Source organism: Lutra lutra, chromosome 16, assembly GCF_902655055.1.
Source record: "Lutra lutra chromosome 16, mLutLut1.2, whole genome shotgun sequence".
In the NCBI taxonomy this organism is placed as follows: Eukaryota; Metazoa; Chordata; class Mammalia; order Carnivora; family Mustelidae; genus Lutra; species Lutra lutra.
In genome coordinates this window covers 21,660,186-21,674,631 of record NC_062293.1, presented here as the reverse complement: position 1 = coordinate 21,674,631, position 14,446 = coordinate 21,660,186, and the positions used below count along the sequence as shown (strand labels likewise).

At 54.4% G+C, this 14,446-nt stretch overlaps 1 protein-coding gene across 1 annotated transcript; it reads right to left on the bottom strand.

Moving 5' to 3' along the window:
* Positions 1-329: 329 nt before the first annotated feature.
* CCR7 (C-C motif chemokine receptor 7) lies at positions 330-14,264 on the bottom strand. The gene is made up of 3 exons (XM_047708584.1): positions 14,213-14,264; positions 7,602-7,651; positions 330-4,700 (listed from the first exon to the last, which is right to left on the bottom strand). Exons 1-3 carry the CDS (start codon positions 14,220-14,222, stop codon positions 3,621-3,623), a joined length of 1,140 nt encoding a protein of 379 aa, XP_047564540.1. The 5' UTR covers positions 14,223-14,264; the 3' UTR covers positions 330-3,620.
* Positions 14,265-14,446: the final 182 nt, after the last annotated feature.

Here is a 14,446-nt window from a genome sequence, read left to right as displayed (position 1 = left end):
AAGGGCCTGGCCACAGGACAGGAGGGACAGTGCTTGCCAGAGCGGAGCTGCATGGTCTGGGACATGGATGGCGTAGGCTGGGGTGGATGTGTAGGGGAGTGCAGGCGAGTGCAGGAGATCTGCAGGAAGACCTCTGGCTGGAGCTCGGGAACCTGGGCTCAAGTTCTAGCGCAGCCAAGAGCTCCTAAGAAACCTCAGGTGAGTAATTTAGCTCTCTGAGCCTCCGTTGGCTTACCCGTCCAGTTGGGGGGAAGGGCAGACTGACTCATCTTCAGGGTGTCCTCCAGCTTGATTTATAAGTTGTGGGGGGATGGAAATGGGGCTAAGGAATTGAATTTGGTTTCCTGGTGGAAACTTGTGGAAACTTTTTTTTTTTTTTTTAGCTACCATGTATTAAACATTTCTTAATGATTATCAACAACACTTCCAGAAGGATTTCTAAGCATTTGACATCAGTGAATTTACTTGCTCCTTACAACAGTCCTAGGAGGTAGGTGCTATGATTTTCCCCATCACACAGACTAGGAAACCGAAACAGACTAAGTAAGGAGCCCGAGGAGCTTAGCTGAGATTCAAACCAGGCAGTCTGGCCGCAGAACCCCTGCTCCTCATCACCACGTTCCACATTCCAGGCGCTGTGCGACGTGTTTGCCAAATCCTCTCCATCTTGCAATTGAGAAATCCGAGCCTCAGAGCAGTTGAGCAACAGCTGAAGGTCACACAGCTGGGAAGCAACAGAGATGAGGTTCCCAGTCAGCCTGGCTTCAGAGGTCCGCTCTCTCCCATCCGCTTCCCATAATCCTGCCAGACCCTCAGGCCCCCAAAGCCAGCTGATCCGGTATTCTTATATTACAAAGTCTCTTTAAGCAAGTCAGTTCCTCCTTCTGGGCCTCAGTTTCCCCATCTAGAGGCTGATTGGGGTGGACCAGCAGATCCCTGCTGTCCCTTGCAGTCCTGTGAATCCATGATTCTTGAGGTGTGGTGCTTCTGGCTGTAAGGGCAGAGGCGGGCCCTGGGTGCAGCTCGGGAGGATGGGGATGGAGAGAAGGGGAAAGCTACAAGAGACAGGACGGGGAGCCGTGGGGGCCATGAAACCAGTTCATGGGAGCAGTTGGATGAAGCAGATGACAGACAGAAAGGAAGAGAGAAGCCTTGGGTGCTGGGGAAGGGGGAGCTCCCCAGTGAGTTTGTTCCTTCTTCCTAGGGGTCCCCCAAAGTTCAGGGTAGGCCCAGGAGAGCTCTGGGCAAGGGAGCAGGGGCCAGGCCAGCTGTGAGCCGAGATAGAGCAGTGTGGGAAATTAACATGGCTGGGGTTCTGTTGTCTTTGTAAATACTCGGAGATGTCCAGTTATTTTAGAAAAATGTATCTGAAGCCGAGATGGCGTGTTGGTGCGGTTGGCCTAGCTTCCAGCTTATGAGTGTGCCCTTGAATTCCTCCATTCAGGAACAGAGGATTGGTTTCCTGCCTGTACCCTCATTAGGATGTACATACCAGTGGGCTCCATGCTCCTCTCGGGGACCCCACAGGCGCTCTGGGGTGCTCCCCGCACCCCACACTCATGCACACACATCTGTAGCTGCATGTTTTACTACTCAGCGCTGCTGTGGCAAGCACCACTCCCCACTGCCCGCACCCGGGCCAGTTTCCTTTTCCCCAGGGCATGCTGGCCAACAAGTCATGCCCAGTGCAGCCCGCGGAGGAGACAAATGTCAAGTGCTGAGGACCAGAGAGAATGGGCTGCGTTACAAAGCGGGCTCTCTGGAAAATGTATACTATCACCTTTACCCGAGTATCCCCTCCCTCACGCCCCCTGCCAGGCCCCCAGCTGTCACTGTGCTGGGCCCTTCAGACGCCTCCTCATGCATCACAGCTTTGGGCTAACCTCCTCTCTGGCTTGGAGGAGTCAGGGTTCCGGGGAGGCGTCAGGGATCCCAGGGACATGGATCTATGTTGTGGGCAGTGGCTGTTCCCCAATCCCTGCCCCTCCGTGATGGGTCACTGGACATCGGCTATTGCTGCAACGGTGGTCTGTAGGGGTGGGTCGTGGATGAACTTGGCTTCCAAGCAAAGGGTGCAACCTATCACATGGGTGCCATGCCCAGCCTCCTTAATCCAGCATGTCGTAGTCTGGGTGCCCAGGGGTGGAGGCGGCCCTCCCTCTAAGAACCATTGTGGGGAGCTTGAAGGGACTGACAAAGGGTTATGGGCTCTAGTTACAGACCGAGCAGGGACGGGACGAGCTGACCAGTGAGTAAATGTTGCTAAAGGTGACAGAGAGCTCCCAGCCGTTGAAGTTTTAAGGACAGCTTGGCTCTCTCCAAAGTTCAGCTCATACCACGTCTGTGGGTCACTGCTGATGGCACAGGCTTGGGTCCTCTCCCACGAGTTCTGGAAGGGCATTTGCAAGTTGGGCACCCTGTGCTTTTCCTCCCCCTCCCTCTTTCAGCCTTCTGGGATGGTGTCACAGGAGGGACTTGGAGCATAGCTTGGCAGACCCCATGGCTCTGATCATGTCTCAGAAATGAAGCCCACGGAGAGCAGAGAAGAAGAGGTGGTCGGGTGGGAAGTAGGGGCTAGCAAAACAGGGACATACCCATTTGCCATTTACCGAAAATGTCCCCCATTTTCTTTTAAAGCTGTTGTTTCCGCAAAGGAAAACTTGTATTTGTCTGTGAGTAAACTGCACTGTCTTAATGAACTGAAAGCAGGACAGGATGAGCGTTTTTTTGTCCCCGTGACTAAGAACAAAGAGCAGCTCACTGGCCTTCAGCAGTCAGTACTGTCACCACTCCTCTACCCCCTGTCCGGGTCCCAAACCTCTCTGCCTGCCCTCTCCTCCTTCGGAGCAGAGCTGAGACCTGAGAAGGGCTTGCCGCACGTCATCTGTGCCCCAGAGTCCTGGCCGGGAGCGTGGTTTTGGCCCAGGCAGAGGCCGCTGGCTTGGCCCACAGGAAACACCACGCCCCTCCCTGAGGAGAGCCTGGGCGGGCAGCGGTCTGATGAGAGGTGGCAGGCACTGGGCAAGTGTGGTTTCAGGGAGGTCTGGAGCCTGCCATTCCTTAGTGGCTCAGATGACAGTGGAGAAAGAGACGGAGGGAGGAATTCAGAGATTTTGACCCGCTGGCATCCCCTTTCCCTGCCAAGCCGAGAAGTCTCCCTACCATCTCAGGTCTCAGAGACAAAGCCTTATTTTCTGGAAGACCTTGCCTCAGCCCTCTACTCTCAGAGAGGATGTCCTCCTGGGTCAGAAGGAGTTTCATTCAGAGGACTTGCCAGCCGCCCTTCTCTGGTCCACCTGTCACCAACTCTCCCTTCACTCCAAGTGCAGACTGTTTTCTCAGTTCCACTCTTGGTTCTTGGTCTGGGGGACAGCAGCCTTGGTTTTGGAGTGTCGCAGGATTTGGCGCAGCTTATCGGTCACAATGCTTTGGAACCTGGGTGGAGGTAGCTAAGGCCAGGGGTCTGGGCTGCTGCATGTCCTCTCCCCACGAGACAGAGCTTCATGGCCAGGACTGCCTTTCCCTCTGCAGCTTTTGGAGCCCGAGTCTCCTGCTGCCCGTCCAGTTCCCAGGGCACCAGGGCCCTGGGAGAGGTCCCTCTCGTCTGAGTGGAGCGCCACCTACGGGGAGAAGGTGGTGGTGGTCTCAGCCTCCACGCTCATGGAGGAGCGCCGGGTGTGGCGGCAGGAAGACCACTGGCGGAGCCGTTCCTGGCTCAGGCAGCCCAAGTCCTTGAAGAGCTTGAAGAGGTCATTCCTGAACTTGACACCAATGAAGGCATACAAGAAAGGGTTGACGCAGCAGCGGACGCAGGCCAGGCTATAGGTGACGTCATAGGCAATGTTGAGCTGCTTACTGAGCTCACAGCTGCCGCTGCCCGTGATATTGAAGTTGGCCACTGTCTGGGCCAGGACCACTCCATTGTAGGGCAGCTGGAAGGCGATGAAGACCACGACCACGGCGATGATGACCTTGATGGCCTTGTTGCGCTCGAAGTTGCGGGCCTGGAGCAGGGTGCGGATGATGACGAGGTAGCAGAAGCTCATGGCCCCCAGGGGGATCAGAAAGCCTACCACCATCTGGGCCACCTGGATGGTGATCAGGTCTTCCACGTGCTCCGTGATGAGGGAGCACCGCAGGGCTTGCTCACTGCTGCTTTTCTGGAGGCCGCTGTACAGCAGCTCTGGGGTGGACAGCACCATGGCCAGCATCCAGATGCCCACGCAGGACAGCTTGCTGATGAGGAGAACACGGGCACGGTGGCGGTGGGCCGAGACGGCCTGGACAATGGCCACGTAGCGGTCAATGCTGATGCAAAGGAGCAGCAGCATGCCGCTGAAGAAGCTTATCTTGTAGATGCCGAAGATGATCTTGCAAACGTGCACACCAAAGATCCAGGACTTGGCTGCGCTGTAGGCCCAGAAGGGAAGGGTCAGGAGGAAGAGGATGTCGGCCATGGCCAGGTTGAGTAGATAGGTGTCGGTCATGGTCTTGAGCCTCTTGAAGTAGATGTAGGTCAATACAACCAGCCCGTTGCCCAGCAGGCCCATGAAGCAAATGATGGTGTACATGAGTGGCAGGAACCAGGCTTTAAAGTTCCGCACGTCTTTCTTGAAGCATACGGACTCGTAGAGAGTGTAGTCAACCGTGGTATTGTCTCCGATGTAATCATCTGTGACCTCATCTTGGCACAGGCACACCTGCGGGGGAGGGAACAGGGCAATGCTATCCAGCTTAGCCAAGTGGGATCCAGCTCAACTCAGCTCACCTTGAGGCCCCGGGATTGCCCAGAGCAGTCGTCCCCATTAGGGGCATCACCCACAAAGCCTGCGAATTCTTGGGCCCCACCTGGGACCTACGAACCTGGAATCTATGGGGGCGGACCCCTGGGATCTGTTTTCCTAAACTTGCCAGGAGGTTCCCTGGCTTAAAACTGGTGCCTCCCAAAATTTAACATGCACATGAATTACCTGGCGATCTTGTCAGAATGCGTGTCCTGATCAGATAGGCTGGGACCTGAGATTCTGCACTTCTAGTAAGTAGCAAGGGTCTGTTCTCACCAACTCAGAGAGGCTCGGCATTACGCGCCCTGACAGTGGACTGGAAATCATCTGGGCTTTGAGGTCTCATGAGCCTCGGGCTGCATAAACACACTTTATCTCTGAGCCTCAGTTTCCTCATCGGTGAGATGGAGACGACTATAATCTCCCTCCATGGCTAGGGTGAGGTGCTTAACCTCGGTTCTGGTGCCCAGAAACTCCAGAAGAGGAGGAACGTGTGTCTTTCATCTTGAGCCTCCTTTTAGAATCTGCTAGAAAGAGTTTTCCAGGGAGCCTGCAAAGTACTTCAGCTTTTGAGGGGAAATCCATGTAGGGGTTCAGGTTGAGGAGGGCCTGGAGCCAGAAGGCAGATACTCTGTTAAGAAGCCTCAAAACCCTGGTTTGGGGCAAGCTGCTGTGACCCTGGGTGATGAGTGACTTGCAAAATTCTACGGATCCCAGGGCCCGAGGTACAGTGCCCCGCACGCAGCAGGGGCTCTGGCAACATGTGCCCAAGGGCACTGAACTGTACAGCTATGATGGGGTGGAGGGTGCCCTTCTAGGCTACTGCCTCCTCAGCTGTGATGGAGTCCTCCCTGCATCCCTAGGAAGAGCATGGGGCTCCATTGTCTCCTACTTTCCCTCTGGGCTCCCACCCTCTCTCCCACCTCTCTGTGTCTCTCTTCCTCCCAGTCTCTTCCGGCAGATCCCAATCAGCCAGGCTCAGCGGCTCAGGGCTTTTTTTTTTTTTTTTTTTTTTTAGCCCGTTTGTAGGGCAAGCTTGAAGTATCAGGCAACCTGCTGTGATTTTATCAATGAAGGAGGGCATGCACCCCTGCACCCCTGTGCACAGGGACAGCTGGCCTCTATAGGCTGGCAGCTGGGCTGCGGGGCTGCCTGGGGAAGCCCATGGCCCCTCCTCTGGGAACTGGTCTCTGGGCAGCTCACAGTGATGGGTTTTCATGCACCTGTGGAGCTGGAGGAACTTTAGAGATGAGGAAAGGGAGGCTTTTGGAGAACTTCGTTCAAGGTCACACAGCCAGAGTGGAACCCGGTCTCTTTCCCACATCCTATCTCTCTGTCTTTCTCACTTCCAAATCCTGAATTTATCACTGTCACAGAACAAGGACAAAATAATATCCAAGAGCCTTTTCTCTGGGCACTGCTATCTTGAGAAAAGTTAGCGGCACCCCCCTTTCCCCTCATCTGGGCATGACTGCAGCCTGGGGGTCCTGAAGAGGCTGGCTGCTTTCAGCCTTAACCCATGGTAAGTCCCAGGGTTATAAGTCTGGAGTCCCCGGACATAAGGGGGGTATACCCAGCTTTTATGAAGAGTGCTCCCCACCAGCATGACCTGCCCTCTTTTTCCTCCCTTTACTACTTCCGGACTCTGGGCCACTAGGCATGATGCCTCTGCAGCCCACAGCTCCACCACATCCTGCCCCGTCTGAGCCACCCCCATTCCCCTAAGTAAAGAGAAGAATGAGCCCCAGCTGTCCCTCATCCCCTCCCCAATCTTCCATTCTCCACTTCTAGCAATACAGCCCCTCCCAAGTCCTGAAAGAGGGGAGGGAGTGGTGATGGGGAAGGGGGCCAGGCTATGGGCTGTGGCCCAAGCTCCGGGGGGCCTCTGGGATGGGGTTTTGGGAACAGTGCCCAGCTTGGGGCCTGCCTCTGGCCAGAGCTCCTGGAAAGCTGCCCCTCTGGCCTCCAGACTTGGGGAAAAGCCAAATTTTGAAGGCCTGCCTCTCCAGCTTTGGACTTGGCCTCCCCCTCCCCCTCCAGAGAGCTCCCACCCCCAACCAATGGAAGAGAGTAGACTATGAGTTACAGTTTCTTCTAACTCCAGGGCTCGGTGGGGCCAGCTTTCTTGTCTGCATTTCTGGGACTGAGAAGCAGAACAGTGTAAATTGGGGGACTTGGCTCCTGCAGAGTTTGGGGACCTATAAAGTATGTACACTCCCCTACCCCCAGTGTCCCGGGCCCCATGCTTTCTTCCCTCCCCACTAAGTGGGGCTCAGATGGGCCTCTTTATTTCATAGAAGGGACTGGGGCCTCCAGAAGAGGCTTTGGCTGGATACCGCGGGCGGGAGACAGCTTTGGGGTAATAGGATCGTAATGAGGCCACTAGACCACATGTTCTCTCGACTCATGTATGAAGTTTTGCACGCACGGCTGTGCACACACATGCACAGACTCCAGGAAACTCACAGCCGTTGCTTTGTGCCGTTCCCCTCGACAGACTCAGACGGAGCCCGCATTTCTGTATCCCGAATGGGGACGGTGCAAGTGCGGGGGGAGAAGGTAGTATCTTATTTCCCCTGTGTTTTAATTTAAGTGGCATCCAGGACGTTTGGAGACCATGTGTAGCTTGTAGGGTCACTCAGCAGATGGAGAGGGGCAGCCACCGGCTTAAGGAACAGCGGGTGGGTTTGTGTCTGGGTCTCTTTCTTTACAGCAAGTGCCCCCCTCCTCCACCACCAGGACTCTGGGGGTGGGAAAGGGTGGGCTTGGGGAGGGGGTATGGGGGAGGAAACAGCTTTTGTTGGGCGCAGATCTCACCTGGAAAATGACAAGGAGAGCCACCACCAGCAGGCTTTTCATTGGTTTCCCTGCAGGAGACAAGGTGAGAAAGTTACTGCTTGGCAGGGGCAGCTCTTTGTTAGGAAAGAAGGCCTCAGGGAGGGGTGGGGGCACTGTTGGGAACTTTCCCCACAAGCCCCAGGCACCTCGTTTGTCTGGAACATCAGAACCAGATTGTGCCTTGAAGCACCTGGCTGGCTGCCCAGCCTTGCCGGCCCTCACCTCCTCTTAGTGGGATCAGAATGCATGGCAGCCCCTGCTCCCCACCCCCTTCCTGGCTCTTCAGAGCATCTTCTGGAGTTGGAAAGCTCACTCTGGCCCACACTGCCCCTCAAGGCTGAGTTTCACCTGACCCTGACTCCTGGGTTTGAGTGGCCCCTCCCACCCCAGGTTGTGTGGGAAGCAAGGCCTTGAGGGGGGTGATGGTAACTCTGTGTGTGTGTGTGTGTCCTGCACCGCTCCTTGCCAGTAACCATTGGGGAGCATCTTTCCTGCATCCGGGTGAGTGGGCAACCCCATCTGCAGCCCGAGTGTCCTCTGTGGGAGGCCAGCTGAGGAGACAGGCTGATGCCACAGGGCTAGGTGGAGGAGTGAGGTTATTTCCTGGCATCTCAAGGACGGGAAAGTGCTTCGGGGACCCACCTGCTCCCCACAACCCCTCATTCAACTGAAAATCATTAAGGCCAACTTGTGGTTTCCTTGGCCTACACCCTCAGCCTGTCGGTGGAGCAGGGACCTCTTCCCTTTCACCCAGTGCAGACCCGGAATGAAGACGGCATCCAGGAACTGTGGGTTGATGAGTGAATGAACGAGTGAGTGAGTGAGTGAGTGAATGAATGCCGGGTGAGTGAATGAATGCCGAGTGAGTGAATGAATGAATGAATTCTCCTTCTTCCGGGGAAGAGAGCGCCGGGGTGGCCTGAGGGGACGCAATCCTAGGACGGTATGGTACGATAGAGACTATTCTCTGAGGTAACTACTTTTTTTGCTTGACTGAAGTGTGTTTGGGTATGTTTGCTCTTTAACTTGTTTCTAATCTGGGGCCTCGCGAGATGTGGGAAAAGGGAAGACACTCAGCCATGGGAGGGGAGCCTGCCCAGCCTGTGCAGAGCAGGGTCAGAACCTGGGTACATTCTAGAAGTCAGGAGGCTCTCTTGAGTCTGAGCAGCGGGTTGAGACCCCAGGTTAGCACAGGCCTGGTGAGCTGCCGACAGAGGATGGGGTCTTGGCCCCTCAGTTCTGCTCTGTGGCTGAGGTGAGGGCTGGAGTGGGAACTTACTTCCTCTGAGGGCTGAGCAGGGAGGACAGTGCACGGGGTAATTTATGTATCAGTCTTATCTCACCTAACCTCTGGGAGCACCCAGAGGACAGGAGTTGTGCTTTCTGACCTTTGTAGCCTCCTCCCAGGAACCTGACCCTCAGCCTCCCAGCCAGGGCCTGGCCCACAGCACAATCAGTAACGAGGATGTCACAGATGAATGCCAAGGCAGGACTTGCAGGCCGGTCACTCCTCCAGTCTCAACAGGGACAGAGAAATGCTTGGGACTCCGCTTCAGGCACCTTCTGGAATCTGGGGACCCTCTTCCTGAAAACAAGGGGTTCTGCTTCTCACGAGGGAGCGGATTGCCAGGGATTCGCTGTCCTTGGCTACAGCACCACCTGCTGGAAATCTCTCTGCACGACACGCAATTTACTGCACGCTCCAGGTGGAGTGCCTAAGGCAGGGGATTCTGGGCTTGGTGGGGGTTCCTGGGCCAAGGAGGAAGAGCCTCAAGCCACAAAAATAAATACATAGTTTTCCCACCTCAAGCAAGTTATATTGCACACTACTGCTAGACACGTCTTTCTAAGGCAGCGCTCTGATGCCAACCCCCACCAGGCCTCCTAAATCCTGAGGACCTCTCTCTCCAGCCCTACAGAGGAAGGCCCTGAAGCTTAGTATGGCAGTCAAGCCCCTCACTGTTTGCCTGCACCTGCCTTCCTGGCTATGTCTTCTCTTTCTGAGGACAGGCACGCACTGTCCCATTGTCCCCGGCTTGCCCCTGTGTATCTGCAGTCCTAGGTAGGAATAGAGGACTGTGCAACGTCCCAGCTCCCCCTCCCATCCCCCTTCCTCGTCGAATTACCGTGGGAGGCCGCCCTCAAGCCCACATCTCTATCTTCAACACGCTTTTGTCAGGGTCCAACGCACCGCCCATTCTCCACTGACTCATCTTGGTGTGAAGTGCTCGAGGTTTCTTTAAACAGGCACAAATCTTTCGTTACTCTAGAGAAAGCCCACTTTGACTGTCAGTGAGAACCGAGAAACCTCAAAGTTTTGATAAGTCACAACGGGTAGATGCAAGGAGTAAGAACTGTTTCTATTTCACTCCATCAACCCCTTCCCTGGGGGCCCTGTCCCATTCCTTTGCCCCTGGTGGAGGGGAGGGGAAAGGGGTTGAGACTAGGCTATGTGTGTGTATGTACAAGATTTCTCATTCCAGGTGTATTGGAAATGGTGGATGAACAAGGATCCGTAGAACCAAAACAGGCTTTTCAAGAAACCAAAACAGTTTTCAAGAAAGGTAACCAAATGGGAATTTAGGGGAACTCTGGTGTGTGGCAGGAGCCTGGTCAGTGGCCATGAGTCAGATCATTTCTGTCTGTTACAGAGTCATAAAGCAACAAGCCTTGGGCAGCAGCTTGGGTGAGGCCACTGAAGTTGGGAATCTTAGGGGTTGAGACGTGGATGACTTATATGTTGGGTATTTTCTGAGTTCTTGGGTTTCTAGTAATAATCATAATGAGAAGAAAATTCCCTAGAACTCCGACCTGAGCCCCCAGCAAGGAAAACTGCTTTCCTGTCTGGGTGGAGGGATTGCTGGTTGGTTGCTCTTCCAAATCCCTAACTTTCATCCTCACATTTTCCAGACCCTCTAGGGAATCATGGGTACCCATTTAGCTGGCCCCAAAAGCCACCCCAAACTTTTTCCTTTCTGGAATTCCTCACCTGCCAACACAACTTTTTTAGGGGAGGCAGAAGAGAGAGGGAGGGAAGAAGCCGGGAAGGGGTAAGGAAATTTGGAGAGAAGGTGAGAAGCCTGGGGGCCCCCCTTTCAGACAACAGGCAGGAAGGTAGGACAGCTAAGGGAACCTTGCAGTCCCTATGATATCAACTTCTTTACCCAGTGATAGAATTCAAATTCACTGAGCTCTCATTATGCACCAAATCGTTCCATGTACGATCACTGTCATCATGGTAGGTAGTACTACTATAATTCCCATCTAAGACTGAGGAAACTGAAGCACAAGAGATTAGCAAATTTCCCAGAGTCACACGGTTGGCTAATAATGGAGCTGGGCTTCGAATCCTTCAGTTTCCAGAAACCACACTCCTAAGCCGTCTTTATGCTGCCTCTTAGTCTTTCTGTATCTCTCCCTCATAACATCCTGTGAATGATGCCCTGTGATTCTCATGCTATTCCAAAAAACAGTGGCCCAGAGAGGTTAAGCCACTTGCCCGGTGTCACACAGCTGCTAAGAGATGGCTCTGAGATTTGATTGGAACTCTCACTACCTGTGTTACCTTACATTTCTCTTGAGTCCTCTATGTCTAGAGACCTGCATGGAGCGTGATGAGAGTCCTCACTTTCCTACATCGTGTGGGTCATCTAGCTCTGTTGCTCCTGTCCCCTAATGTCTCAGAGCCGGCCCCACCTCTGTCCTGACATCAGACTTTCAGAGTTCCTTCTGAAATGCAGCCCACATCCCTTAACTCACCTGACCGAAAAAGAAAAATCTTCACTGGCTCCCTATTGCTTTCAGGACAACCCCTCAGCAAGGCCACACAAAATCTTGAAGACTGGTCCTTCCTGTGCCTCTTGCCTCCCTTCTTACCTTCCTCCTTGGCGTGGCCACGTTCTTTACACCTCCTTCCACTTGCTCCTACCTTGTTTCTGTTAGCTTTTGTCGGAGCTGACTGACGGGGAGTCCACAGGCTGAGCCCCCAGGATGTTCTGCTTGGCTACATTGGATTTCCATTTGGATGACTTTCGGTGGGGCTTGCCTCCTCTGGTTCACTCTGCTCCCCTCCACTTACTACATCTTGTGTCCCTTCCCTCATTTGCTTTGTTGGCCCCTGATGGAAATCGAGTCTGCTCTCCCTGCCACCTCCCGCCTCCCTTGTTCCTCCTTGTCTGGTTTGAAAGCTTGGACATGCCTTTCAAAACCCAACTTAAATGCTCTTCTGACCCATGTTCCATGGTCACCACTCTTCTTTGGAGCTTTCCACGTGCCTCACGGAGACCCCATCAGCACTATGTCTCCCCCTGTCTCAGTGGCTTATGCACCTGTGTGACTCTCTCCCCACAAGACTGGTCATGACCGAATTCCCCCATCAATGAGAAGTGACTGGAAGAAGGTACCAAAGAGAACAGATTTTCCCAACAGCTCCCAGAGGCTGTAGCGCTCCCTTCCTTCCCAGCCATGTTCCCAGGCCAGGAGGCTTTTGCTCAGCATTCTTTTACCTTCCCTCTGCCACCATTTCAGACCAAGCTATGACACATAAGTCTCTCACAGGCTCATTTTTTCTTTTCTCTGTTTTGGAGAATTCTGAGGTCTTAAGACTCCTCTCTCAAAAGTGGGAGGGTGCCTGGGGCTGCTCATTCAAATCATGAAAGAGACCAGCTCAGCCCAGCTTCAGCTTTGGTGTTTTCATTTTGTGTAACAGAAACTCTGCCTCTTCACCCACCTCTTGCTCCCTACTGGGCAGACGGAGAGAGAAAAACAGATCGTTCATGGCCCATCCGCCCCACCAACGGCCCTGAGTCTGTTCTGAGCAAAGCTTCCCTCAGTGGCTTCACTTCCTACCAGTATTTCAGGCTTGGCCGTTGGGGCTCTCTCTCTCGAGTTGAGTGAAGCGGGCGAGAACATCCCTTTCTCCCAAACCAGAGGTTGCCCTCCCTCCCCGCATCAAAGCCTGTGAGGCTAGCACCCCAAACCCAGGTCTGAGGGAAGACCCTCAGTGGTGGCCCAGAGTTGGTTCTCAGAGGCCCGTGGAACCAGGGTGCACGGCCCTCCCTGACTCTCTCTTCAGTCATTTCAGGCCTTGAAGTGGTCTGAGGCTTGAAGTCAACCGTGGCGGGAGAATTTACACTATGGAAATTGGCAAGAACTACCAATCAGTGCCCCTCCCGCTCCAGGGGAGCAGGTTTCCCAACTTTTCCCAGCACCCCACGGGGACACACAGAGGTCATAGAGGTCTCCCTCACGGAGGTCCCACAGGGAGTCAGGAACCAGTCCTCAATGGGCGATGGCCTGCGTTCTGTGACTGTGGTAAGTGGCGGGGGGCGGGGGTCTGGGGAGTGGGATTGGGGAACAGTCTGCTGGGAGGAGAGGATGTCGGAAGAGATTTTTAAAAATTGAAATCAACTCAGAGTTGTTGATGTCATTCATTCATTCATTCATTCATTCCACAAACTTTCTGCTCATACCCCCAAAGCCTCTGAGATGGAGATGCAAGGACCCGGTCCCACCTGCCAGGCATTCCAGTCGTGGGTCAGGCGGCTACTTTAACCAATTTACAGAGGATTGCTGGGTCCACCTGGGGTTCTGGGTAGGCCAGGGGAGGGGGTAGGCAGAGTAAAGGCAAGAGGCTGTGGTGTGGTGGGAGGAGTGTGAGGACAGCACAGGGCGCACCAGTGAACCTTCACTTTTTAAAGGCAACCTCTTGCGGCTTTGAGGCTGCCGTGGTGCTTCGCTTGCTGCTGAGAATGAACCATCCAGGAACTTGGCCTCTGTAGCCTCAGCTGGGTCTGACTTCATAGCCGAGATTTACACATGGGGTGTCTGGAGCTGGACGTACCCCATACCCCTCACAACCCTCTCAGAGCTTCTTTTGTAATCCCTCTCTTTAAGACCAAGTTTCGATCAGAGGACAGGCTTTTTAAAGGGATGAGTCATTGGCCAGGGCAGAAAACGTGAAGTGGGCTATGACTTCTCCAGGCTGAATGCCCCATTGTTGTCCCATTTCCTGTTGCCCACCCAGCCTTTAACCTGCACGCGGCGGGAGCCGAGCCAGAGGGATGTGGAGCCTGCTTGCGTTTGTCCTACCCCGTACTGCATACCCTAACCTTCCCTTTGCTCCTAAGAGCACGGAGCTTCTGATCCCTGCTTAGCAGGCGAGAAAGGTAGAAAGCAGAGGGAGGACGAGGAGTGGAGGGCCCGGAGCCCTCTGAGGACTTTTCCCCTGAAGAAACAGGTCCCAGGGAGCCTCACCCATCACCCCAAGCGGAGATGAAGACAGGGGCCATCCAGATCACCACCAACCCCAGACCTGCAGCCTTCTCCAGTCCTTACTGTTCTAGGAAGACACCATCTTGCCACGCCCACCTCCCCCTGTCTTTCCTGATGCCAGTGGTCACCCCTTTCCCCAGCTCTGAAAGGTGCATCTGTTGTGCCTGGGAGAACAGGGTGGCTGATTCCCACCAGGACAGACCCTGATTAGTTGGGAGGCTCCCCCGTGCTTTCCATCCCCCTCCTCCACCTCCATTCCACAGGGTCAGGCTGGATGACCCTGTGCTGCTCTTTCCCACATGGGGAAGCTCACTCACCCAGGTCCATGACACTCTCTGGGCAGTTGAAACCACACAGGAAGGCTGTGCCGGGTCTTGAGCTCCCACTGTCTGGGGAGGAAGTGCTTTTAAGTTCTGAGAGGAGCCACCCTCTTCTCTGCCCCTCCTACCCCAGCTCCTTCCTCCAATCCGACCTCAACCACGGCCCCCACGGTGTCTTCTAGAACCAAGGGGTATGAGAAGGTGACAGTGACAGCCCACTCACTGGTCATA

What these genes read in the sequence shown, in the direction of transcription:
- CCR7 (XM_047708584.1), bottom strand. An exon ending in CTCTCCTTGTCATTTTCCAG is followed by an intron (nt 4,701 to 7,601) that starts GTGAGATCTGCG and finishes CCTCCCCCGCAG; the next exon opens with GTGTGCCTGTGCCAAGATGA.